The sequence below is a fragment of the Pezoporus occidentalis genome, unplaced genomic scaffold (genome assembly GCF_034315485.1).
Source record: "Pezoporus occidentalis ecotype Australia unplaced genomic scaffold, CSIRO_AGI_Poc_V1 ctg10, whole genome shotgun sequence".
In the NCBI taxonomy this organism is placed as follows: Eukaryota; Metazoa; Chordata; class Aves; order Psittaciformes; family Psittacidae; genus Pezoporus; species Pezoporus occidentalis.
The window spans coordinates 4,301,304-4,325,994 of NW_026912779.1; the positions used below are offsets into that span (position 1 = coordinate 4,301,304).

The 24,691-nt window shown below is 42.2% G+C and overlaps 1 protein-coding gene across 9 annotated transcripts in view; it reads right to left on the reverse strand.

Moving 5' to 3' along the window:
* Nucleotides 1–2,285: 2,285 nt before the first annotated feature.
* The window catches only part of USP34 (ubiquitin specific peptidase 34), a 137,039-nt gene continuing 114,633 nt past the window's right edge, over nt 2,286–24,691 (reverse strand). For 6 of the 9 annotated variants that reach the window (XM_062609982.1, XM_062609972.1, XM_062609966.1 and 3 more), the window contains 18 exons: nt 24,581–24,685; nt 24,423–24,467; nt 23,006–23,110; nt 20,020–20,167; nt 18,233–18,867; nt 16,775–16,932; nt 15,285–15,363; nt 12,285–12,411; nt 11,877–11,984; nt 10,658–10,762; nt 10,408–10,532; nt 9,243–9,395; nt 8,062–8,185; nt 6,384–6,463; nt 5,658–5,798; nt 5,425–5,571; nt 4,842–5,001; nt 2,286–4,120 (listed from right to left, as the gene is read on the reverse strand). In XM_062609982.1, coding sequence (XP_062465966.1) covers nt 3,510–4,120; nt 4,842–5,001; nt 5,425–5,571; nt 5,658–5,798; nt 6,384–6,463; nt 8,062–8,185; nt 9,243–9,395; nt 10,408–10,532; nt 10,658–10,762; nt 11,877–11,984; nt 12,285–12,411; nt 15,285–15,363; nt 16,775–16,932; nt 18,233–18,867; nt 20,020–20,167; nt 23,006–23,110; nt 24,423–24,467; nt 24,581–24,685 — 3,156 coding nt within the window. In that variant the 3' untranslated portion in view covers nt 2,286–3,509. The remainder of the gene's footprint in view (nt 4,121–4,841; nt 5,002–5,424; nt 5,572–5,657; nt 5,799–6,383; nt 6,464–8,061; nt 8,186–9,242; nt 9,396–10,407; nt 10,533–10,657; nt 10,763–11,876; nt 11,985–12,284; nt 12,412–15,284; nt 15,364–16,774; nt 16,933–18,232; nt 18,868–20,019; nt 20,168–23,005; nt 23,111–24,422; nt 24,468–24,580; nt 24,686–24,691) is intronic. The other 3 variants (XM_062610011.1, XM_062610002.1, XM_062609994.1) reach the window with 2 other exon arrangements.

Below are 24,691 nucleotides of genomic sequence, written 5' to 3' on the forward strand. Positions count from 1 at the left end.
CTGCAGCAAACAGGGGCAGTCACCAGCTTACAGAGGCAAAATTCATTCTTGAGTGCTGAAATTCCTCCTAGACTCTAACCAGTAAACCCAAAGGATGCTAAACTCCTTTGTTATCCCCACCCCCTGAGCTGGAGGGAGCAGTTAGGAATCACACATCATTTAGTAACAGGCTGATGATAATAATACGATAGGATCGTACATGATGGAATTACAGTATCATGAATGCAGCTTGTCTTCTAAACAAGTCCCCATGAAGAGCTCCATACCCTGGAATTCTCCCCAGTATAACAAAGGGGAAAAATGACAGGAGGGGAGACAGATGTATGGAGGCTGTGGGAATGTGTTCAAATGTACTGGAATTCCTGTTTTAAAGAGACGAATGAGCACGGAGGACATTCCAGGGAGAGCAAACAGTATGCAATAAGCAACAGAGCAGAAACAGGAAGAGATAGATAGCTTTGCTTGTGATGTAGTGCTTTTATAATGTAAGGTTCTGGACAACCACGTGGTCTCTGAGAAAGCCAAAAGGAAAACTGATTAAATGGGAAGGACAGGGTTTGTATGACTACAGCCAGAAATCAGTGCAGAGGATGGTCTCCACAGTCCTGAGTGCACAAGCCCAGACTGGCTGTTGGGGACTCTGCACAGCGAGAGCAGAAAGTATTCAAAAAGCTGAACTGTGAAGGGGTTTAAAGGGAGGTGGGAATTCCAGGAGGAAATGCACAATCACGAGAGGTGGGATGAGCCATGGAACAGCATGAGAGCTTGAAGAGATGAGGATGTCGGTTAAAGATGGGGTTGTCAAAGACAGGGATGAAAAAGCATCCTGGAATGCAAAGGAATGCAAGTCAGAAAATGGTTTAAAGAAGGGGAATACTGTGGAAGAAATGGGTCACATACAGAGCATGGAACATGGGGGACCCACAGGAAGATAAAGCAGCAGGGGCAGGCAAGGGTAGGGAAGAGGAGATGAGTAGTGGGGGAAAATTCCCAGTAAAAACTGCAGGAATACTGCAGGGGGGCCATGGGAAGGTGATGCGAGGGAGGAGCAGGAAGGATGGTTACACTGCTGGAAGCCTGGCACCAGTTTTTAAGCCAAACAGTACAAAAGGTGCTATTAAATTCAGTCAGTTGAGACCTACAGGATAAATAACTACAGCTCGCAACGTGCTCCATAGCATCTTGTAATGTTTGCTCAGGCTTTCTGAAGAGGCTGCAAAGGAGCTGCTGGCCTAACGTGACTTAGATGTGTCTTAACTGTGTAAAGGTGCTTGGCTTAAGGAGCCACCATATCCCAACACCCCACAACCCTGAGACATCATATGGAACTGTAACTTTCAGCAGTCCTTGTTAATGGAAAAGCATTATAAATGGACTTCAGCTGGCATTCCAAATGCCACCAGACACCCGTATTTGTGAGAAAATAATTGACAATGCAATGTAACTACTGACAGCATTGGCAAATGACATACATGGGTCTGCAGGAGCAAACAAAGGCCCATCAAAGTGCTGATGTTCATCTGGGAGCACAAGAGAGCAAGAAGGATGCAACACTTAAATACTGTTTGTACTTGGCACGCTTCACAAAGAGGGGTTGAAATAATGAGAAAGAAACATCACAAAAGACAGAATTCCTTGCTTTCATACCAGAATTACGATGTGAAGTCATCCTCTATGTGAAGCTGAAGCCACCAAAGGGCACTATCGGACAACGTCCCAAGGATCAGATGCACATTTTCAACAGGAGGAATTAAGTGAGATTACTCACCCAAGGGTCAGAATGGCTGCTCCAGCTCCTGAAGGTGCATCTTGAAGGTATCTTCCTACACACATCGTAATCCAACCGCAAATAGTAGGCTTGGCAGAAGCTGACAGATGAACTCTGATACTCATTACAATCTATGGAGAAGTTGATCAGAAACAGTAATAAAATTACTCCTAAAGGGAGTGAAGCCATCATTACTTCATGTCTGAATAATAAGGAGACCAACTTAAGCACTCACCAGCATCAACACAGTGTCTAATTGCACGAGTAAAAGTGCTGGTTAAGGGGAATATAAAGTGTAAACTGTAAAGACAAATTATTGCTTGTAGGTTAAAAATACTGAGAGTAGATTCTAGGAGAGTTAAGAGGAGCCACAAAAGCATCACATAATAGAATTGTAGAGAAGCAAATGATGCTCAACTACATTAAATGGTAGAATGAAGGAATTTGGAAGAAAAAAGGCCCAGATAGATGCATCATGAAGACAATAGAGAAACAAATGAGCTAAGCAACTGGAAAATGAAGCTGAAAATGGAGTTTAATCAGATATTAAAACCAGTATCATTGACAGTCTGAAAAGTCACATAGGAAATAATGGATATTGCTCGGAAATCACAGGAGGGACAGGGAAAGATGATAAAGTCATTCCAGCATTTGAGGGGTGCAGAAGCCATCAAGAAAGCAACAGCCAGAGGGAGCAGGCCCCTGGGCAGCAGGTGGAGGGGAAAAGGAAGCAAATCTATGGATGGTGCAGGAATAAAACAGGGCTAACACAGGTCAGAGTTAGGGAAATGAAGTTCCACTGGCTTCTGCACCTCTTTATGTTCCAACACAGGGGGGAGAAAGTCAACAACCACCAGGCCCTCTCAGTTGTGTGACTGAACATCCATGCAAAGTAAACCAGAAGTGGACCAAGCTTTACATTGATTATATACAACGGATCATCGTTCCTCTCTGCAGCCGTTTCAGTGAGCAAGTTGTCTTTGCTGGGAAATCCAAAGACTGAAGCCACATATTATAAACAAATGAAAAGTCATCACAATCAGTTTAATGAAGTGCACAGAATAGCAATTGATCATGTCAATAAAAATAAAACAATTAATTTTACATCAAGTGTGCTTTATTTCCTCCACAGGTATTCTGTTAAATAAAGCACCATATATATACTGCCAGGCCACAGCTAAAGAGGATTCTTTACAGAATCAAATTTCTTGTGGTTGTTTAGTATACAAGTAAACTTAATTTTTGATAATAAGAACCACAGCGATCTGAGGCAATCTGCCTCTATTATAAGGTACAAAACTGGCACAGAGGACACCATATTATACACAGTAAAAATGCCATAAGTTTAAATTACATCATCCAGGGCCAGGAGGCCCTGTTCTCCCAGACAGCCAATATTAAATGAAAGCCACTACAGTGAACTCTTAATTACATAAAACATACCCATTATCTGATTGCCCTTTAAGAAAGTGTACGGTAGATGCAAAAGAAAACAGAAAATCAAATGGAAACAAAAGAAAAACCAACCCAAATCTTGAGTTCTGCCTGACCAAGAAGGAAGCATAATAAATCTATCTTGCCATTCAAGCAGAGAGCACTGGACAAACTGAAGCACAAAACCAGAAATAAGCAAAACTTATACAAACAGCATTTTTTGGGGGTGGAGGGGAAGGAAGGAAGGAAGGAAGGAAGGAGAGAAAAATAAAAGAAAGACTTAAAAGCAGACATGCTCCATCTAATGTCAAGAAGCAGCTTGGTTTCCTTTTCCAGATATCCTTGTGACCACGTGAATCGTAGACTCAATGGTCCTACACAGGATGTCTAAAATGTCATGCTGCGGCATGTGACTAAAGAGTCCTCTGGAATGGCCACAGCTGATTGATAAACTAGATTCGGGGTCCTGGGATGGTAAGGCTTGACCATCACAGCCTCTCAGATCTGCGAGGTCGGATAAAACCGCTGAAATCGATGTGGAGGGGAACTCCGAGTCCTCCTCGGCTCCAATGGGATCCTTGGAGGTTTGCAGGTCTTTAAACTCTTTGCATTCTTCAAATTTACCGTTCCCTGCCTGCTCGTCCCCGTGCTGCGCCCGCGTCGCCAACATGATGTCTTCGGAAAATGAAGATGGAACTTCCATTCTGTACTCCTTGACAGAACTGTTCTCGGGGGAAGGAGGATCTTGCTCGGTGCCCGGGTCGATGATGGAAGAGTCCCGTGTCTCGTTATCCGAAGTGCTCGTCGGGGTCAAGGCCTCCCGGGGTTCAGTTTTTATGTCACTGATACAGCTATCTACAGTGTGCTCCTCGTCGCTGCTCACCCGCCGCCTCTTCACAGGAGTAGCTCCTTCATCATCTGCAAGGAACAGGGAAACTCGCTTAGGGAAATGACATGGAACTGTTGGAACAAGTCCAGAGGAGGCCACGAGGATGATCAGGGGCTGGAGCACCTCCTGTATGAAGACAGGCTGAGAAAGTTGGGGCTGTTCAGCCTGGAGAAGAGAAGGCTGTGTGGAGACCTCAGAGCAGCTTCCAGTATCTGAAGGGGGCCTACAGGGATGCTGGGGAGGGACTCTTCATTAGGGACTGTAGTGACAGGACAAGGGGTAATGGGTTAAAACTGAAACAGGGGAAGTTTAGATTGGATATAAGGAGGAAGTTCTTTACTGTGAGGGTGGTGAGGCACTGGAATGGGTTGCCCAGGGAAGTGGTGAATGCTCCATCCCTGGCGGTGTGCAAGGCCAGGTTGGACAGAGCCTTGGGTGACATGGTTTAGTGTGAGGTGTCCCTGCCCATGGCAGGGGTTTGGAATTGGATGATCTTAAGGTCCTTTCCAACCCAAACCATTCTATGGCTCTATGTTTTTCATGCCATACATACACCCAAATGTATTACATTTTTAGGCATGGAATTGCCTAGAATTTTAGCTCCATAATAAAATAATACTTCTTGTGTAGCACTGGGGATTGAAGCCAAGAAATGTTCCAATCTACTGTGGTGAGACAACAGTGTGCACATTAATCTTGTGAAAGTTTGTAAAACCTTAGTCTGAGTGACATTTATAAGAGAAAGCAAACCTTTAGTTTTTCTTTCTTTGGCTTCTTGCTCTTGTAGTGAGTTCCTCTGTTGCTGACAAGTTCTACATTTGCTTAAAAGCTCTTGTAAGGTTGGAATCAGGGCTGAGTTGAGCTGTTTGGGGGTGTGCACTGAAAGCAGCAAGGCAAGTGCTCGGAGGTCCTAAAAATACAGAAGCAAACCGATTTCACCAGCCTTATTTCAAACTCATGTTTGATTAATCCTACACAGAGATCTGTGCAAGGAGCAGAGGCTTCATGTTCTGAACATCCAAAAGATCAAGTTCTAAACATACTTACACTACTGAACTTTCCCACTCATTACTAATGTGCTGACTTTAACGTAGATCTGTCCTAAGTAGACAACAGTGCGCTGCTTAACGTAGGATGAAATCTGTTGCTGGGTTAGAATGTTTCTACCATTAACTATCTTGTTGGCAGGGGTCACATTTCCCACCAGACAGGTGAGGGTAACAACAGCCCCCTCTTTGATTAGAGCTTGGCACATGGCACTGAGGAGTTTCCAAGGGCAAATACGCTGTCTCCTAACCCATGCCAATGCTTGAAGGGCTTAGGAAAGACTCACCCCGTTTAAAGTAGAGCTTGCTTTGGAAATTTCAACTCTCTGGTTGCTGAAGTCAGATTCTAGGCTTTGATACTGATTAATTAGGTTCGTAATTAGAGTGTTGATTAAGTTGGCACAGTTTGCTTCAGAAAACACCTGCCCCTGGACCTGTGAAAAGAATGTATTTTGTTTAAACCGCAACAAACACTGGAACGCATTCCTTGAAATAGAAATGACTGCTAAAAGCCACGTACCTTGAGAAGGAAGTGGGTCAGGAAGGTGTACACAATGTTGTTGTTAAGAAAGGTCCTTTCATCCATCAGAATGCATTTTATGTACTCTGCAAAAACCGGGTCTTCACAGAGGAGCTTCACACAGTTCTTGGACATCGGGGACTGGTGAAGAGACAGAGAGAAGATGGCAAAGTCATCCCTGGAGGTACAGCACTGCGGTATTGGACTGTTCTTACTGATAACTGTATTTCATGTCAATCAGGTACCAGGATACGGTACAACTTAATTACTGTCAATTACTATTTCACATTCTCCTTTATGACAGTCGTTCCGTGGGAATGCCAGTTTATCGCAGTCAGTACGTATCTGAAGGGCCAACGCCTCCTCATCTGTGAGCCAACAGGCACTGGGCACACAACGATGTCCACACTTGGAGATCTCCCAGTTTTTATTTCATCAGATCAGTGTTTAAGCTACATAAAAAGCTGGGAGCTCACTGAGGCAGGATGCAGCAGCTTTTGTGCGCTGCACAGACCATCACAAACCAATGTCACAGGTTGCATTTACTTGATTTATCAGGTTTTATCACATGACAGAAAGCATCAGCAGAGGTATTTTTCTATTCAAAATACTGCTAGTCAGAATGATTAAACAATACCCACTAGTTACAGGTTGATCTCTGTTTCCCATTCACTGTATTTTGCCTGCGTTTCCATTCCGTTAGCTCTCAAACTCACTGACTCTTACCTGAGTCTGACAAAGCTCAGTCCAAAGCTTGGGGAATAGCGCAAGGTGAAGTGGCAAACCTTCATATGCAACTAGCACACCTGCAATTTTAGGAGAAAACAAGATAGCCTGTGAGAATTCACTTGGAGATACTCACCTCTTGGTAGCAGCAGTACCAAGGCCGTATCATTTCACAAGGCCACGTTCTAAGCAGTTTTTACAATCAGACCCGGTGTGTGTATGTGTGTGTGAAGTTTTTATAGGGCATTTAATAAGTAGAGGTATCCTTTCATTATCCTGTGAAGTGTAAAAAGCTGAAGAGCTGGCTTTAGTTCTGGGTTTGTCACCAGGTTATTACTGCCTCAGCTTCACCTGGTCAGTACAGAACTTAAAGGCTTTAAATGGTAGGGGGTTGGAACTGGATGAGCTTAAGGTCCTTCCTAACCCAAACCATTCTGTGATTCTGCTCTACGATTCCAATAGCTTTTTTTAAAAAACAGCATGTAAAAGGGCAATCTTCTTTACTAGCCCTATCACCACTGTTATCTTTATCATTAACACAACCTATAGGAAGTATTAATAATGCCAGAGTGACAGCCAGAAGAGTGTGACAAACAATGAGCAGATAGATGGTTCAGGGGGATCAAAAGAACATTGCTACTATCACTGCTCTTTGGGCAAGATTAATATTGTCTAGAAGTGGTATTTAATCATAGTCAACAGCTTCTACAGGCAGAGTAAACAAAAGCAGCAGGTATTTGCAGGAGGTGGTTCATTCTGCTTAAGCTATTTAAGGATCAGAAGACTGAGTTTCTCTTGGAAGCAGTCTCCATCTCTCCACATAGATCAGAGGAAGACCTGGCTATACAGCTACCTTTCAGACAACTGAAGTGAGATGTTTCCCAGTGTCTGTGTCCCTGTAGTAACTGGGACACAGTTTTGTGTGGCACTGGGGTCTGTGCCCCTGCACTTACCGCGCTGGGTAGCTCGGCTCATCCTGGGTCTGCGGTGGAAGGAATTTAAACCCCCCATACTATGCCACTGGAGTAGCACATGGATGTAACGAGCCAACTCAAGGCAGGATGTGGTGCTGCAGAGCCAGCTGAATGGCTGGAGTCATCAGATAAAGCCACAAACGCCTTGTTCACACCCCCAAAACAGGTTTACATTGTGACGGGAGAAAACTCAAATACTGGCGGTCTCTACTAGCAGAGCTGAAACAAGTATTGGGTACAAACTCCAGGACTGAATGGTTGCAAGTGTAACTGAATGTTGTGATGGTTCAAAACACGATGGGGTAAAATCAACCCAGGTTGGTATGAACAGAACTAGCATTGTCTGGATAACCATGTACATCCCTCGGCAGGCTGCCAATAAGTACCATTAATTGCATGTCACTGTTGAGAATTCAGGGTCTGATCCAAAGCCATTTAAACTGCCAACCAAAAAATAATGCAGCTGCAGTGAGCCCTGTATTAACCTCTAAATGTGGAAGGAGACTGAATTCTCACTAGTTGCCTCAGCTGCTCTCCGGACAGTCATGTAGGTAAGACCGTCAATACATCATACACACCAAACCACACTATTTGTGGATACAAAATAATGTCCAGAACGATATAGATTCTGAACATAAAACGTAGTGAAGTGCTCACAGTTATCACAGAACAAAATCCTTCGGCTGTTTCACCTTCATACTTACTCATTTTAACTAAAGTTTCAGTAAACTTTTCACAGTTGATTGCAACTCGACAGAGTAGGTGGATGAACTGATGGTAAGAAAAGAAGTAGTCTAGCAGCATACGATCGTAAACATCATCTTTGCCCTGAAGATTTAAGAGAGCTTCATTTAAACTACATAAGCAACTGGACAGCAACCAGGTTTCCTAAGCATCCAGCTTAATGTCACTGCACTTGTTTGATCATGTACTAGAGGAAACCCCAATGGGCGTTTCCAGGTGTAACCTCTGTCTCTTTGCTTTGGCAAGCACAACAGAGAGACTGGAGGAGGGATGGCAGGGCGATTCCCCCACCAGTGAAAACTTTCAGTGTAGGATTCTGAATCGACAGACTGAGAAGGTGCCAAGCTGTGTGAATCCCACATCTTGGAGATGACAAGGACGCAGTGATTTTATATCCCATACAGATACTTAGATACATACACATGACTGCTTTTTAAATCATCGCTTGTCAGTTATGATCTGTGGAAGTCAGGATTTTCTTAAGGCCAAGCTTCACAAGCTTTCAAAGGAGCTTTTTCAGGAATGCCTCAAACCAAATGATAAATATATGCCATGGGTTTCGTTTGCCAATAATTGTCGTGTATCTTGGATGTATACACTTAAAATGGCATCAGATTCTGTAGAGCAGACAGCCAAAAGGAAATCTCAAAAACTCAAGCAAATGAATGCAGCCTCATACAAAATGAATGAAAAATAAGCATGCACAATCACAGGAAGCTGTAATCATGGATGTGGTTTGAGGGGCTTAAAAACCTCCTGGTTCCTGATGTATCTGAATTCATTACAAATACTGCGCCAAGGAAGTTGTGGCTGCCTCCTCCCCGGCAGTGTTCAAGGCCAGGTTGGATGGGGCTTGGAGCAAGCTGCTCTAGTGGAAGGTGTCCCTGCCCATGGCAGGGGGTTGGAACTGGATGACCTTTAAGGTCCCTTCCAACCCAAACCATTCCCGAGTTTTTAAGTTCCAATATTTACATTATTTAGCGTTGCATCCACGACCTCTGGATACACAACAGAAAAATACCACTACAGACAATTTCTGGCTCTATGCATGTTTTAAAAGCTTTGGTTACACAGTAGACTTGATGGTGCACAAATATACACAGCATCATTCTGAAAGCTTTAAAAAAGAAGGGTTACTTACCCTACAGTAACCGTGCTTCTTCGAAATGTGTTGCCCACACAGATTCCCATCTACGTGCACATAGGCCCCATGTGCAGGAGATTGGATTCTTTCTGAATAGCAGTGTCCACTGGGGCTGTGCCTGCACCCAGTGTGTCCTTGCGACCACTGTACCTGAGGGCATAAGGGGTATGGCGGCTTCAACCACCACTCAATTCCTTCACCCATAAGAATCCCCTATGACAGGACTTGGAGTCAGCACAGGAGGAGGAGGACCACAGAATCTGTGTGGACAAAGCATCTTGAAGAACCACAGTTACTGTACAGCAAGTAACCAGTTCTCCTTCTTCAAATGATTGTCCATACATATTCCTTTTAGGGTGGGATTCACCTTACCTGACTTTAGCTATCTAAAATCTAGTCATTTCAGTATTCCCTGCAGTCAGTGGAGAGACAGACTCCTCTGGAGAAAGAGTCACCCCATCAGACTTGGGGGCCTAGGTCAGGAAGGAGAGGGACTACTTGTCTCCTTCCACAGGTAACTGTTTAGCACCATTAACCACAGAAAGAGCCAGACACCGACCTTTTAGATAGGCAAAGTTATGTGAGCTGAATCCCACCATTCCTGCACCTCTAGTAATGGCATGTTGTGAGTGACTACAAAGTAGCCCCACTAGAGCTGGCATCCCATCAGGAAGCCCAGAGGTGTGACAGGGACAGACTGAAAGCCCTGTACCCTACTTCAGGTGCTGGTATTTCACCCAAACAAAGAGCAGATCCCACTTCAGTCCTGCTGAATGGACTCTACCGAAACCTGAAGGATCTACTCAGGTGCCTGGTAATAAACTTTAACACAGCTTGAAACCCATCTGGACAGTCCCTGGGCAGCTCCTGAATTGTCTTTATAAATGCCACAAGCAGACTGGGAGAGTTTTCCTGAATACAAGGTCCAACCCCTTATCATGTCTGGAATATGAAGCTGTGTGTCACCAAGGGCAGGGAAATGGTGCTTCTGGAGTGCACATCTAGAATGGAGTATATGAGGACAACACATCTTGAAGAAGAATTACGCTTTGCTTACAAAGAAAATATAAATGCATCATGCTACTGGATTCTTGTTATACTTCTAGAAGATACGGGAAAACAATAGAGAAATGGCTACTGATGAGCCCAAAGCTTCACTTACCTTGCTGGCTTCCACCATGGTGGGCAAGAGGCACATGTTAAGTTCAGGACGTGGAGGACGAATATTGCTTTTTCCCCCTATTAATTTCAAATTTTCACGACATGGAAAATAAGGTCCAAGAGACACTGTAGTATAAGTTAGGATGAAACAGGGATATATTCAAAAGGTCAATATTTGGCATCAGCAAGGGAACACGATAGAGTAATAATAGCGTAAGAGAACTTCAAAATACAATCACTGAAATACCTACTTGGGATATTACTGTGGTGGTATGTACAATGATTGTGCTGTAGAAATGGAACCAGAGTATGTAGGAAATCATGAGGACTTAAAAGTACAAGCTCCTTGAGGACATCTACAAACAAAAAGTTGTTTTTGCTATTACATATTGTTATTTCTTTAACAGCAAACAGTTTAACTTCAGGCTCATGCATTTGCAAACTCGCTTTTGTATCACTCTTGCTGCACTTAGTGTGCACCATGGAAGTAGGCTCTAGTGTGAGTAACCATGGCGTGAACACCCCTAAGTCAAGATTCCCTTCACCTCTGCCACTGGGGGAAGACCAGCTCAGTGGTAGAGCAACCACCAGTGAGAGGTGTGCCAGCTTGTAGAAAGTAGAAGCTCAGTATAATTACCCTCTTTTCTTCTTAAACATACTGGGTTTGATGCCTCTAAATTGTCAAGTGGCAGCAGTCAGGAGGGCAATGAGAAAGGCACTCAAAACAAGGGGGAAATGCACAAAACCACAAAAAGTAATTTGGACACAGTTTTAGGCTTTTGTCAGCAAGCATAAAAATGCAGATTGTATCTACTAAATAGTATCAAAAAAGCCCAAAGTAGAACAAAACTAGATCTTTGTGAACTAGACCTTGTAATGCAAGAGAGACACATCTAATGTCTCCATCTACAACTTACAAAGACAAACCCATTCCATTCTGCAAGCTATTCAAGTTTTACTTGTGTTCTTATACCTCCCAGTAACAGATCATAAAGCACATAAAAGCTGTTATTCAGACCAACTCAGTCACCATGCACCCTTCTGAGTGGAGCGTTAGTATTTTAATGTCAGATTTGGGATTTGACTCTAAACTTACTGTCACCTGAATTCAGGAGTTATTATCCCTTAACATGCCCCTTATGAGGGAGAAAACTGGTCTCTCCAAACTAAGGCTGACTGGTTGGGGGTTGGAACTACATGGTCTCAAGGTCCTTTCCAACCCAACCATTCTGTTTTTGGCTATGATTTTTGTGCATGTCTACATGCCCAGGGAAGTGGGAATACTAATTTCAACCTGACAAAAACAGGATTATTTAGGACAACGGCAATAGGGACGTATTGACAAAACCAACCCCAATCTACAGAGTATCTAGGAAGCATCTGCAGTTGCAAAAACGTGATTTCAATCTCAGAGTGGGTAACTGCACAGAGCAAGTCCTCCCTGGCTGCAGTTACGCTGTTCCAACTTACCGATACAAGCATTCCGAAGCTCCGGAGGACTGTAGGAATTCAGCAGAGTTAAAAGCTTATGGGCAAATTCAATTCGTTCCTGCCATTGAATGAGAGCTTGCTTCACATCTGCAGGGACAAAACCCAGAGCAGTTCCTTGAGTTCATTTCTCATTAAATAAAGCAGAGAATTTTACTGCTGAAGAATCTTTTTCTTCCAGCACTATTTTAATCCATCTAGAAATCTGTTATATCTCATTTGTCTACTGCTCTTAAATTTGCTTAATCTAGTTTCTGCTAACAAATAACTAAGTACCAATTGAACAACTTCTAACAATCACATCCCCCACTGTACAGGAAGTTTTTAAACACAGACAATAAGCAAGATAAAATACTGGGGTTTGACTCATTTGAAGAGTTATGATCAAACCTTTTCTTTGAAGATACGGACGCGTGGACTTAAGAACTGAAAGGAAAATAGACAGAAGTTCAACCAGGTCTCCAGTCACATGGCAAGCTGTGGCCTCGTGGTACATCATGTGCAACGTGTTGAAGGACTGCAAAGAAAAAACAGCCAAAGCCTTTTGTTGACACATTAACAGACTTGTTTTACTTGTTACCATTTCTCTTTCTATCCTACAGAGACCACTCTGACATTTATTTGATGCCCAAAGTACCAAAATATACAGTGCCAGATGCAATCATAAAATTACTCAAAGATAACAATATTTAAACAGTATTTAAAAGAGAATAATTCTGAGTACAGAATTAGGATATTTACCAATAAAGAGTAGGGAACAGGGAAAAGGGACAGAAAGGGAGGAGAAAGAACAGATGAATAATGAGGTGTCTTTTGGAACAACCAAATACAGCTGTTGACCTGGACACGTGGTTCTGGTAACAAACACGGGGCAACCTTGTATGAGGGGTTAAATTGAAATTTCCCTTTTTGTTCTTCTCATCTGATCCATACAGATATCAGATCTTTATCATGTGCAGGCCAGAGGAAAACTGCATTCATAAAATATATGGTAACATCAACCATACATTTATTGGTTTAATCTGTACTAGAGGAAACCCCTACAAGTAGCTACCACCCATCTCAGCTCAGGAAATGAGTGTTTTGGTGAGCACATCCGATACAGCTGAGAGACAGCCTTAGTTTGTTTTTAAGGTAAATGCTTTGTATTAGTGGCTGAAAAGAATGACAAGGTTTTCACACATTTATCTAAGACCCAGTAAGCAAAGCATTATTTGAGAGAGTCTTTTTATACACCTGTAATCCCAATCTTTCTCTGTCAACATACAAAATGATACTAGGGGTGTGTAAAGACATAGGCATGTGAATTTTGGGGGAAAAAACTATGATTAATATAGATGCTAGCCATTTTCCAAAGTGCTGCTTAAGGACCCACACTATGTGACTGTACATCAGACAGATTATTTTTCCTTTATAACTGAAGTATCTTCTGGGCATCTGTGATTTACAGAAATATTGGGAAGGAAAAGCAGCTTGTTTCTGAACTGCAGAAATTCCAGCACAAGATGTGAGAGAAGACATTTAATCTGCTGATATTTCAAAGCCAAGAGAACAGTAACCTCACTCCCTGTCACAAAATCTTGACATGTCATTTTCGTGTTAGAATCATAAAATAGTTAGGGTTGGAAAGGACCTTAAGATCATCCAGTTCCAACCCCCCTGCCGTGGGCAGGGACACCTTACAGTGACACTAAAGGACACGTGGCCAACCCTGCTAAGTGGAAAACTTCTCTGGATGGTCCAAATCCTTGATCCAGTGTTTTTCACCACGCAAAACACTTCTAGTGAGTAAGTGAAAATATGAGCCCTGGTTATTTCAAGCTCTAACACAACACTAGTTTTACCCAGTTTCTCAAAATGTTTTACATAGGATAAATGGCATCTTACGTTACACATTATTCATGAACCTTACTACCCACTGCTGGTATGGATCAGGCTTAACTAAGCTGGTAAAGAAGTTCTTTTTATACATATACATGTACCTTAGTCTACTTACGAATTTCATGCATGGGTCAAGTTATAGCTCAGTTCCTAACTTTTTAGCCCATGCTTTTTGAATGTAAGCATTCACAAGACAAAGAGGAACAGATATTCTGCAGTCATTAACTACACTTAAGTAATCAACAGCCTTACATTGATAACAAGCTCCTGAAAAATTTTCAGATAGCACTGCAGTGTCTTCATCTTTCTACCTGCTTATTTTGTAATTCCAGCTTCTTCTGTCACCCATTTCCCCAGAAAATACAAACCAGTGACATAAAAAAAGTTAAGAGAATTTTGTATATAAATCATATAAAAATGGGATTGGAATAAATCTCCAAGCATCACCTAGTGCATCCACGTGCCTTAAAGCAGACTAAATATCTTTACAGCCTTGACAGGTGTTTGCATCAAGTCCTGACAACCTCCAGTTGTGCTGGCTGGCACCTTCTGATTCAATCCGTTCCAATGGCCACAGCTACCCACTGGCCTTGCACCATGGACTTCCACCAGTTTATCATGTCTCCCTGACCACACCATTCTACACATGACAAGAAGGAGCTGAACCTCATTTATACACTTTCTCCAACACATGCAGACAATCTTAGTTTTTATTCTTGTACTCAAAAGGAGCTGTGTCCTTCCCCAGTTTGCACTGCCAGTATATTTAATAAACACGTGCTCTCATCCATCAGCTCCATAATGGAAGTGTTGAATAGAATCCAAGATTATCTTTTTCCCCTCTGTTTTGAAATAACTCAGGTCTGGTCTCATGCCCCACATACCCATATACAACTGAAATACACTGTATGTGCTCCAGAAACACATTTTAGGTTTAGTCTCATCAGAAAGAATTCCAGCTTGTCTGAGTTCTGAGACCATTCCTCCTTGCAAACAAAAGCACGATAGGTAGGAAGAGTAAGGAGAACTGCATCAGAAGTGCCCAGAAATATTAATCACAATTGCATCTGAGGATCCTTTATTTCTGTATTTTAACCTGTTGCCTTAACACTTCATAACTAGTAATAATTGTGTGTCTGTGTTCAGCCGACCTGTAACAGAGAGAATGACACCAAACCAGCATTAACTCGCTCCTCTCCACACCATCTGTTGGTGGCTTTCCCTGTGTCTTGGGAACCAGGCAAACATTGTCCTGACCTTTTTACTACTAAAGAAATCTTACTCAGGACAACAGGAGAAGTATCAACGTGAAGAAGGCCAAGGCTGATTACTTCCTATTCAAGACACCTCTTACTAGCTGCACCTTTTTCCATAGGCTTAACTTGCATTCCATATGATACCATGCTAAAACAACTGATTCTATGAATTTAAAGCAAACATGCTGTTGGGAAAGAAGGAAATGACTTGATGAGAAAGCGAGATGTTTACTAGTATTAAATAACAACTTACCTCAGTCATCAGGATCAATCCTCTATTGAACACAACAAGAAGTCTGTCTTCATCAGATTCTAATAATATTCTGAAGGCACTAGGAAAAAAATCCAAATATTGAGAACACTGAAAATTACAAATCATCTGTCAGAATTCAGAATTCATTTTAAAATGCATCTCATGTCAACTTCCCATTAGCCAAGTAACTTATGAACAACCTTTACAGAAATACTGTAAGGATGCTGGGGGTGGACTCTTCATTAGGGACTGTAGTGATAGGACAAGAGGTAACGAGTTAAAATTTAAACAGGGGAAGTTTAGATTGGATATAAGGAACAAGTTCTTTACTGTGAGGGTGGTGAGGCACTGGAATGGGCTGCCCAGGGAAGCTGTGAATGCTCCATCCCTGGCAGTGTTCAAGGCCAGGTTGGACAGAGCCTTGGGTGACATGGTTTAGTGTGAGGTGTACCTGCCCGTGTTAGGGGGGTTGGAACTGGATGATCTTAAGGTCCTTTCCAACCCAAACCATTCTATGGCTCTATGATTTCCCAAATAAAGTCTGCAAAAATGCTAAAAATGAAGGAAAATAAAATACTTCAAAAGATGGAAGTTTATGCTTGTGAAATGATCTGCTTAAATGGCTTCAGTTAAGCACATATTTGGACTTTCAAATGTATAAAAAGGTTTCTGACAGAAGATCTGATGCTTACAGCAGAACAGAAAATAAAGGATTATGCTACTGAATAGTTCCTCTCAATTCTTCCAGAGCATTTGGGAACACCTGGTTGGGACTATAATCCCTTCAGGTAACACAGGCCCATTTTCCTTTTCAAAATCATTTCAATACGTTGACAGTTGCACTTAAACCCCCAATTTTGATCCATTTACAGTCATACTGCAAATACCCAAACCAGTTTCAGATGTACAACTAAGGCTAAAAATGAGAAACTGCTTGGAGATACAATACAATGAGACTGTCCCACAGGCACAACTCCTAAAAACCATTTCTGCCCCCACATAACAGATGTCAACGACAGCAGCTCAAATTACTGCTTTGCCCATCTTAGACTGGTCATGGTAGGCTAAGAATGGAATTTCAACTTAAATGCTGGAGTAGGACATTGACTGATTTGGTTTTAGGTTATTCCCAAGGGCTCTACTGATGCAATTTTGTTATTGTGTTTCTTTTTGACTCCAACAATATACATCTTGGTTTACATCTTTTGTGGTAAAATATTTGCTTAGTTTCTCAATTTTCAGCTGATGAAATATTCTCAAATAAATTATATTCACAAACAATGGTTTTGGGAAAAAAAAAACCCAAACCTATAATTGTAACATTCTGTTTGCTTACTTCTGAATAAAAGCATTCCCCAAACGTTTTCCAAAAGAATAGATATATTTCCCAAAATGCCAACACTGGTTTTTATGGCACTTTGCACTGGGTAAAATACAGCTCTTATTGAAACTGAACTGGTTATTTCAGTACAAGTTCACCTCGACCGTACCTTATTAAAGTCGTCCAACAAGACCGTCCATCCAAGCAGCGCAGGTAACAGCTTATGGTTGTTTTCTTAAATTGCTTGATGTCTTCTATCTCCTCCTCTCTCATGTCTGGTCTCTGAGCTACAAACAGCTGCATGAGGTTAAACAGCTCTTCTACTGCCTGAAACACATAGAACATTAGGTTAGAGTAACCTCTCTCAGTGTGTTGTGGTTTATATCTATCTCACATTACGTACTGTGTATTGCTTCTGCGGAGGAGCATGTAGAACTAAGCATGTAGAAGCAAATTTAGATGGGAAGACATTCTTAAGCATTCCTACAAAGCTCTAAAATCAGCAGACAACATTTTAAACTTAAGTAATTAAAACTAAATGGTTCTTACAAGCTAAAATTGTGACATCGGTATTTCTCACCTATCTCAACCGTAGTTTGCTTACTGTGTGGGTTAGGACACAGATATTGGAGATAACCCTTCTGAACCTGAAATGGAGGTTTTGAGGCTTCTTAAGAGCAGAGCCCATTGTCCATACACATATATTAAAAAACTATATCTGAAATCCTGATCCACGTGACAAACTTCCCAGATCTCCTTAAAGAATGCAGGGGGTCATCTTCATCATTCTCTGATGATGACAATATTATATTCTAAGTAATAGAATTCAGAAGATTGCTTATGCTAAAACTTGCTGAAGCCCCATATGCATGGGGAACACTAAACACCAGTGGGGTAACTAAAGGCCCCCTCTAGACAATCTGAGCCTTCCAAGGGGAGATGCAAACAATGAAAGCAGCAGGACTACTCACAGGACTGTCAGTGTAACTTTACTCTGTGAGCTGAATGAGATCAAAGCTCATCACAGAATCCCAGACTGGTCTGGGCTGGAAGGGACTTTAAAGCTCACCCAGTTCCAAACCCTTGCCACAGGCAGGGACACCTTCCACTAGAGCAGGTTGCTCCAAGCCCCTGTGTCCAACCTGGCTTTGAACACTGCCAGGGATGGGGCAGCCACAGCTTCTCTGGGCAACCTGCTCCTCCGCCTCTCCACAGTGAAGGAAAACTTTGAAGTGTTTCTGTCCTTGCACACCCATAAAGTACCCAAGGCAACATTTGCTGAGTAATCACTCAAATCCACATACTTTGTCTCTTAAAAACTTTGTAAGCCTGTCACACATAGACCATTTTAACTGGCATCTCCTCTCTACTGCAAGTGTCATAATGTTGCAGAGACAGTGCAACTCCTGGTGTACCAATGTTCTGCAAACATCGTACAGCAGTGTTCCCAAGGTGAACTCCAGGCCATTCTCTATTTTCATGCCAGAAGCTCAATACTAGTGCTATTCCACAAGCTGAAAGCCAAGAAGAAACTCACTGGGAATTCCTCCAGCTTAGCATGATAGAATGCAACACACTCCTCTCCCGAGACCACATTAAAGGTACATTTTGGTATCCATCTACTTACCCCTGGGTACTGACTGGCGTGTGGCGTGAGGTTCTTGAAGGCCCACTGGATATTCTGGTGTGAAGCCAGCTGCCTCGTGAACGCAGGGGACTGCTCGCAGCAGAGGCGCAGGATGCCGTAGTAGGCAGGCAGCATCCCCCGGTTGAAGAGCACCACATCCTGATCATCATGGTCTGCGAGGATGTAATTGAAGGCAATGTTCTTTGTCACCACGGGGTTCTGTACAATAAGGCGGACGTTCTCCGGACAGTCGACGCACACGTTGTACCAAAAAGACAGCAAAGCCTGTTTGTTGTGGTTGGTGGCTATAGCCGGCTCAGAAAGTTTAGGCTGGAAAAGGTTCCATAAGTCCATGAAGTAAGTCGAAAACATGAGTTTCTCAGTTTTGGAGATCAAACAGTATGTCATGAAACTGAAGTAGGGCACAAGTTTTGTGGTGCCATGAACAGCAGCATCAACATATAGCTTAGCTCTTGAAAGAAGGCCAAGGAGCACGTTGTAGACTTGATGAAGCACTACTGTAGTATCTGGGCTGAGGGGAAGGTCGCGGGTAGGGATGTGCAAAGAGCGGGTCGATCGGAACATCTGACGGAAGGAATTGCTTGGAATAAGCGACACCAAGAGATAGGCTGCAGCTTCAAATGAAAACAAATTTGTTACACCTTTGAAAGTGACACACATGCTTAACAGCCATTTAAACACAAGTTACATCGTATGTTTCATTCACAGATTTCAAAGCATTTTACAGAATCTGGTATTACTACATTCACACTAGAGCTGAAATAAAAATAACCAGAGTGGGTAAGACTAGCACAAAGCCTGCTGAAAGTGGTGCTGAGATTTGCTTCAGGGCCTCTTCCCCCATGCTCCTGCTTGCTGCTTGGTTCTAACTGTTCTAAAACAGTGTATCCAACACAGAAATACAAACCCAGTTTTCAATGACTAAACTGTCTACTGCTTGATCGAGACCTCACTACCTCCTCAGAGATGTTTATAATCAGTCTGGTGTAAAGCTGTACCTCCAGTTTCCCTCAGTCACAGAAAATCTATCAAAGTTCCCTGTGGCCTGCTACTGTGGAATCAGGAAAGGCTGAGAATGGGATCTGGCAATCGGACAGTGTGACTCCTGGCAGAACAAACTAGAGCCAGGACACCCTGGAGCTAGGGAGAACAGGCTGCTTCTCCCTGACCCACAGTTCAAAGGCCTCAACTGACAATTACTCTGTGAGAGGTGAAAGATGAACATGAATTAGATATAAGGAAGAAGTTCTTTACTGTAAGAGAGGTGAGGCACCTAACAGGCTGCCCAAGGAAGCTGTGAATGCTCCATCCCTGGCAGCGTTCAAGGCCAGGTTGGATGGAGTCTTGGGTGACATGGTTTAGTGTGAGGTGTCCTTGCCCATGGCAGGGGTGGGTGGAACTGGATGATCTTAAGGTCCTTTCCAACCCAAACCATTCTACAATTCTAGCAACTACTCCTATCTACAGCACAACTCTGTGATGGACATTAGGGAGAATCTCTTGGCTCTTCTTTGGATTCTCCTGGATCTTGTAGGTTAACCACACCAGATAAAGAACCTACTAATGTATCATTCAAGTTATGAAATCAAAACCTAGTCTTCATCAACACAAGGTAGCATGTCTTGATGAGGCACCACAGCTAAAATACAGCAATTCTAAAGAAAAGACAAGCACGAGAGCATGGACTTCATTTGTGGCAGGAATGCCCCATGCATAGTAACGTGCTACAGCATGAGAATCATCTTCTTCAATTTAAATTAACTTACAAGTTCTGACTCTAGGATAGTTGTGTGCCAGAAGGAAACGTTCCACCCAGTTTTCCATGTTTTGCAGCACCCAGCTGTGAGCTAGTTTGTTTCGAGGTGTTTGCACAGCCAGCCAGTCCAGGCACTGAGAAGGGTTGTATTCAATGACCTGAAAGAGGAGTGGAAAAATCAAAAAGAATACATTAACCTTGATACTAGGTACTGATTGCATATCTATAAAATACCCCCCACAACCCTAAAAACAACTGCTAAAACTTCCAAAATACATTTCTGAAACACCTAGGGCTATCAAAGCACTGACAAGAACGAAGCGGCTCTGGCAGGCAAAGAAAATCCTTATTAAATATCCCTGGTTTGGGCTTCTGAATCTTTTCTGAATCAAAGTTCAGAGCTTTTGAAAGGTCAGTCCACAAAGCTACTCGCCAAATCTGTTCTACATGTGAATCCTTTCTGCATCTTAAGAGAAGAGAAGGTTCAGGGGAGACGTTATAACAAGTCTTCCAATACCTAAAGAAATTTGGAGAGGGCTTTTTTACAAGGGCTTGTAGTGACAGGACAAGGGGGAATGGCTTTAACTGACATTAGGCAGAAGCTCTTCCCTGTGAGGGTGCTGAGGCGCTGGCACAGGGTGCCCACAGAAGCTGTGGCTGCCCCATCCCTGGCAGTGTTCAAGGCCAGGTTGGACACAGGGGCTTGGAGCAAGCTGCTCTAGTGGAAGGTGTCCCTGCCCGTGGCAGGGGGTTGGAACTGGATGATCTTAAGGTCCTTTCCAACCCAAACCAGTCTGGGATTCTATGCTTTGAAATAGGTGAAATGTTTAGCACTTGGAAAACTGAAAAATCTTGTCTTTAGAAAGAAACAAAGCTTTTTGTATTTTAAATAACTAACACAAAACTTTAACATCGAATCAGTACTTTCATATGAGTTCTATCAAAAGAACACAAATGGCATGCAAGTGTGTGCACATAGCTTCATGCTGAGGGTAACCATTATGATTTTTATGAACAGACAATTTCAATAAATAAATTCATCTAGTGCTTTCCATAGGTAATGACAAGCCCAATGTTACAAGCGCAATGGAGTGCTGTTGTGCAGTTATCAAAGCCTTACAAATAACAAGGCCAAATGGAGATTCCTTGCCTTTCTGGCTCTTTGTAATTGAAAATCTGCTGACATCAGGCCAATAAATGTAGTTCATTCATGTGCTAGTGTTAAAAAGCTGTTTTCTTTTTACTTTGATTTCCAGGTGCCTGGACAAGAAAAAAGGAACTCTATCTACCTAAAGAACCATAGGCAGTAACTGGGTTGCTGAAGCTGTTCCTAACTACTCCACTCTACCTGAAGAGTATGAGCAGCTGAAATGACCAAACCTCTGCTTATAAAATATTAATGACAGTTTAAAAATACACACATTAAGAACAATCTCCTTTTTTTTTTTTAGAAATGACAGATGGATCTGTCAAGTTTCCTTTGTAATAGCTGGAGGGTCTCTCCAAGAAAGAGACTGCCATTGTTCACTGTCTTCACAGCTCAAGCACTTTTAAATGCTTTCCAGAAGCTGGAGTGGCTGCAAAAGTAGGTTCTACGTCCCAAACCTGTCTCTGCATGAACTGCGGAGCCCCTAGTCCCTGCCTGCACAGTTGGTATCTCTAGACCTGTGTCACCAACGGAAGGATAAAGATGCTGGCAACACCAGAGACTGAACCCATGACTTCTACGGCTGAAAGTGTGATTTCCCTTCAGAAACCTGTCACTGACTCGCTTCCTCTGTAGGTTCAGTTTGTCTAGTAAGAATAAAGAGGGAAATAAAAGAGGATTACTTAACAAATTACATACCTAAACTCTGTGGCTAACAGAAGCATAAAGCAGGGGTACTCACTTCATGCCACAGCTTGTGTAGTGTCATAGGAAGTTTAATTACTAAAACTCTCTTGGAAAACAAGAGACATTCATAATCCACCACTTCCCAGTATACAGAAAGCAGCTAGATGTAATTCTTGACCTTGAGATCTGCTGTTTGAACTCTCTTTACCTGAGGTACAGCAGTTACAGTTAATACGTATTATAATCAGACACCTAGCAAACATTTTGGTATGTGCTTTCCCAGATTACCTAGTGGTTCCTATCCTTAACTGCTCCTAACCAGGAATAAAATACTCTTGGATATTTAATCCTCAAGTGCTTGAGTGGGTAAGGCAGGTTTCTGTCTTACCAGAGGGCTCAGTACTGCACAGGAATAACCTGCTACAAGCCCCAGCCCCACTTTATGGAGAGTATTAAAGGTAGTGAGTGCTCAGCAGCTTGTGCTCAGCAGTCTTCAGGCTGGACTCACTGTGCTCAGGCAGGGATAAAGACAGTAAATTTGTCCTGGGAACTTAAAGAGCAGCTACCTGAAGTGATAGCTTAACTCCTAACCTATTGCTCTGAGCAAGGAATTCCTCTGGCTGCCAACTTGGTTAAAAAGTCTCTTACTAGCTTTTGAAATGGGAGGAAGAATGGTCCTGCACCATAGCAATTATCCACTACATTCAATTTAACGCTACTTGAGGGGTGAAAAATGTTAATGAGCATTTTACAGAGAACAAAAAAATGTCAAAGCAACACTCAAAGAACCAGCATACAATGGACACCTCCCCCCCCCCCCCCCCCCCCCCCGAAATGCTTGCTAAAGAACAACACATCAGTGGAATTTGCCTAGAAGAAGCATTTTAGACCCTTATTATGAATCCAATAATGTCTCATTAGACTGCAATTTAGAGTTAAACAGAAATACCAATTAACCCAGATTCTGTTAAAATCAAAGTTACACCAGAACTTCTAAATGTCTATTAGCTGTTGCTCTTTATTTGGAAGAGAAATGGTCATAAAATAATGAAAATCAGGAATTGATGCAGCAATAACGACAAGGAAAGGGAAAACTTTTTCACAGACATAAAAGAAACAAGAGAAAACCAATTTGGCTTCTGTCTGTTTTTACATGTTGTACCTCCCATATCCTCTGCAGAATGTAAGAAGCGAAGGGTGGCATTCCTGGTGGTCCACCGGCAAATTCCATGAGCATGGTCAGCAATTTGAAGAAAGGATTGGCTGCCTGGAATGCATAAGGAAGAAAAATGTCCATTTGATCTATTTCCCTCACTAATTTTTGTATAGTCTTTGTAAAACAGCCCAACTGTTTGTATAAAAACAGATTTCTACAAACTTTAGACATGAACATTCATATTAGTTTTAATCCCTTATTATTTAATCTGCAAATAAGCCATATATGTTGATATCCACATGTGGGTGCAACGGAATTAAAACCACTGGTTATAGCTAGTGGCAGGCAACACAATCACACTACCTAGGATCAGCATAGAAGTATACAGGTACAGGGAAATACCAGTTCACACTTTGTCACATTATCCTGAGCAAAGAAGGGGGATCAAACTGTATGGTGCTGAAGAATTCATCAATTTACCCTGGTTTATACATACAAAAGATTTCCCTGCCTCACAGAAGGTATTATTCTTAGGTCTTTGCGTAACACGTAACATGGATCCTGAATAGTTTATCCTAAAGCAGCACATTCTGAGGGTTACACTGTTTTCCTCTGAAACAACTAACAGTTCTACACTAACATGTTGGCTCTACTACCAATTTTGTTGTTTAAGTTTGCTAAGACTCACCCAGCTTTTAACAATGCTTCAAGAAAGTGCTTACTACTGCTGTTGCGTATTTTGCACCTCACCAAAAACGTCTCTGGTGCACGTGTGTGTGTGTGTGTGTGCAAAGCAAAGAAAGCATAAAAACATAGCATACGTTAGCATGAGGAGGGAAGTACACTGTCACCCGATAGTGCCCACAAAGCAAAGCTGTCATGAGAGCGATTTCGGACGTGCCTCTTTTCCAATCATAACTCCTCTGCTTGACATGCCCTCAATTTTTCCTGATTATTTTTCCTTTCCTGACAGCACTATATAAGAATTTCCTTGTGTGAGCATAAACTTCTCCACTCCGTATTTCACATGTGGAATCCATCTGGAACTCTCAGCATTTTTGTTATTACCAGGGCAAGCATTTATTCTGACTGAGAAACACATCTGCATGTACAGAACTGCAAAGCAGTGCTCCAAAACTCGAACAACAAGATGATAATTACGATTACTGTTCCCAATTCTTTTAATTCATGCAGGTGGAGAAGCTAGAAATACACTGTCTTTGAATAAAACCTTCATCTTAAATTGCACACTGGGTTTAGAAAACTTAACACACAGTGCAGTTAGACTTCATTTAATACCACAAAAACTTCCACGGAGCATCTTCCATGCATGATTTTTGGTTAGGGAAGGATTATTTAAGTAAGTTAAAACAGAAAAATATTAACACAGACGATTCAATATACAAGTAGGATGTTCCCATACCTCAGGAGTCAACTTCGCTATAGATGTGAAAAGCATGGACACAATCTGAAAAACGGAACAAACAAAACTCACTCAGACTTGTGCTTATTCAGTTAAAAGAATACAAACTACCCCCTTACACTTATTAGATAAGGTTTTCAACAACCTCTGATACTTACATGTTCTGCAAGTCGATTATTGTACCGACACAAACTGAAAATGAGATTGCAAGTTTGCCTGATGTTGATACCATCACGGATATGTTGAAACAAAAAAGGGAAACCCTGCAA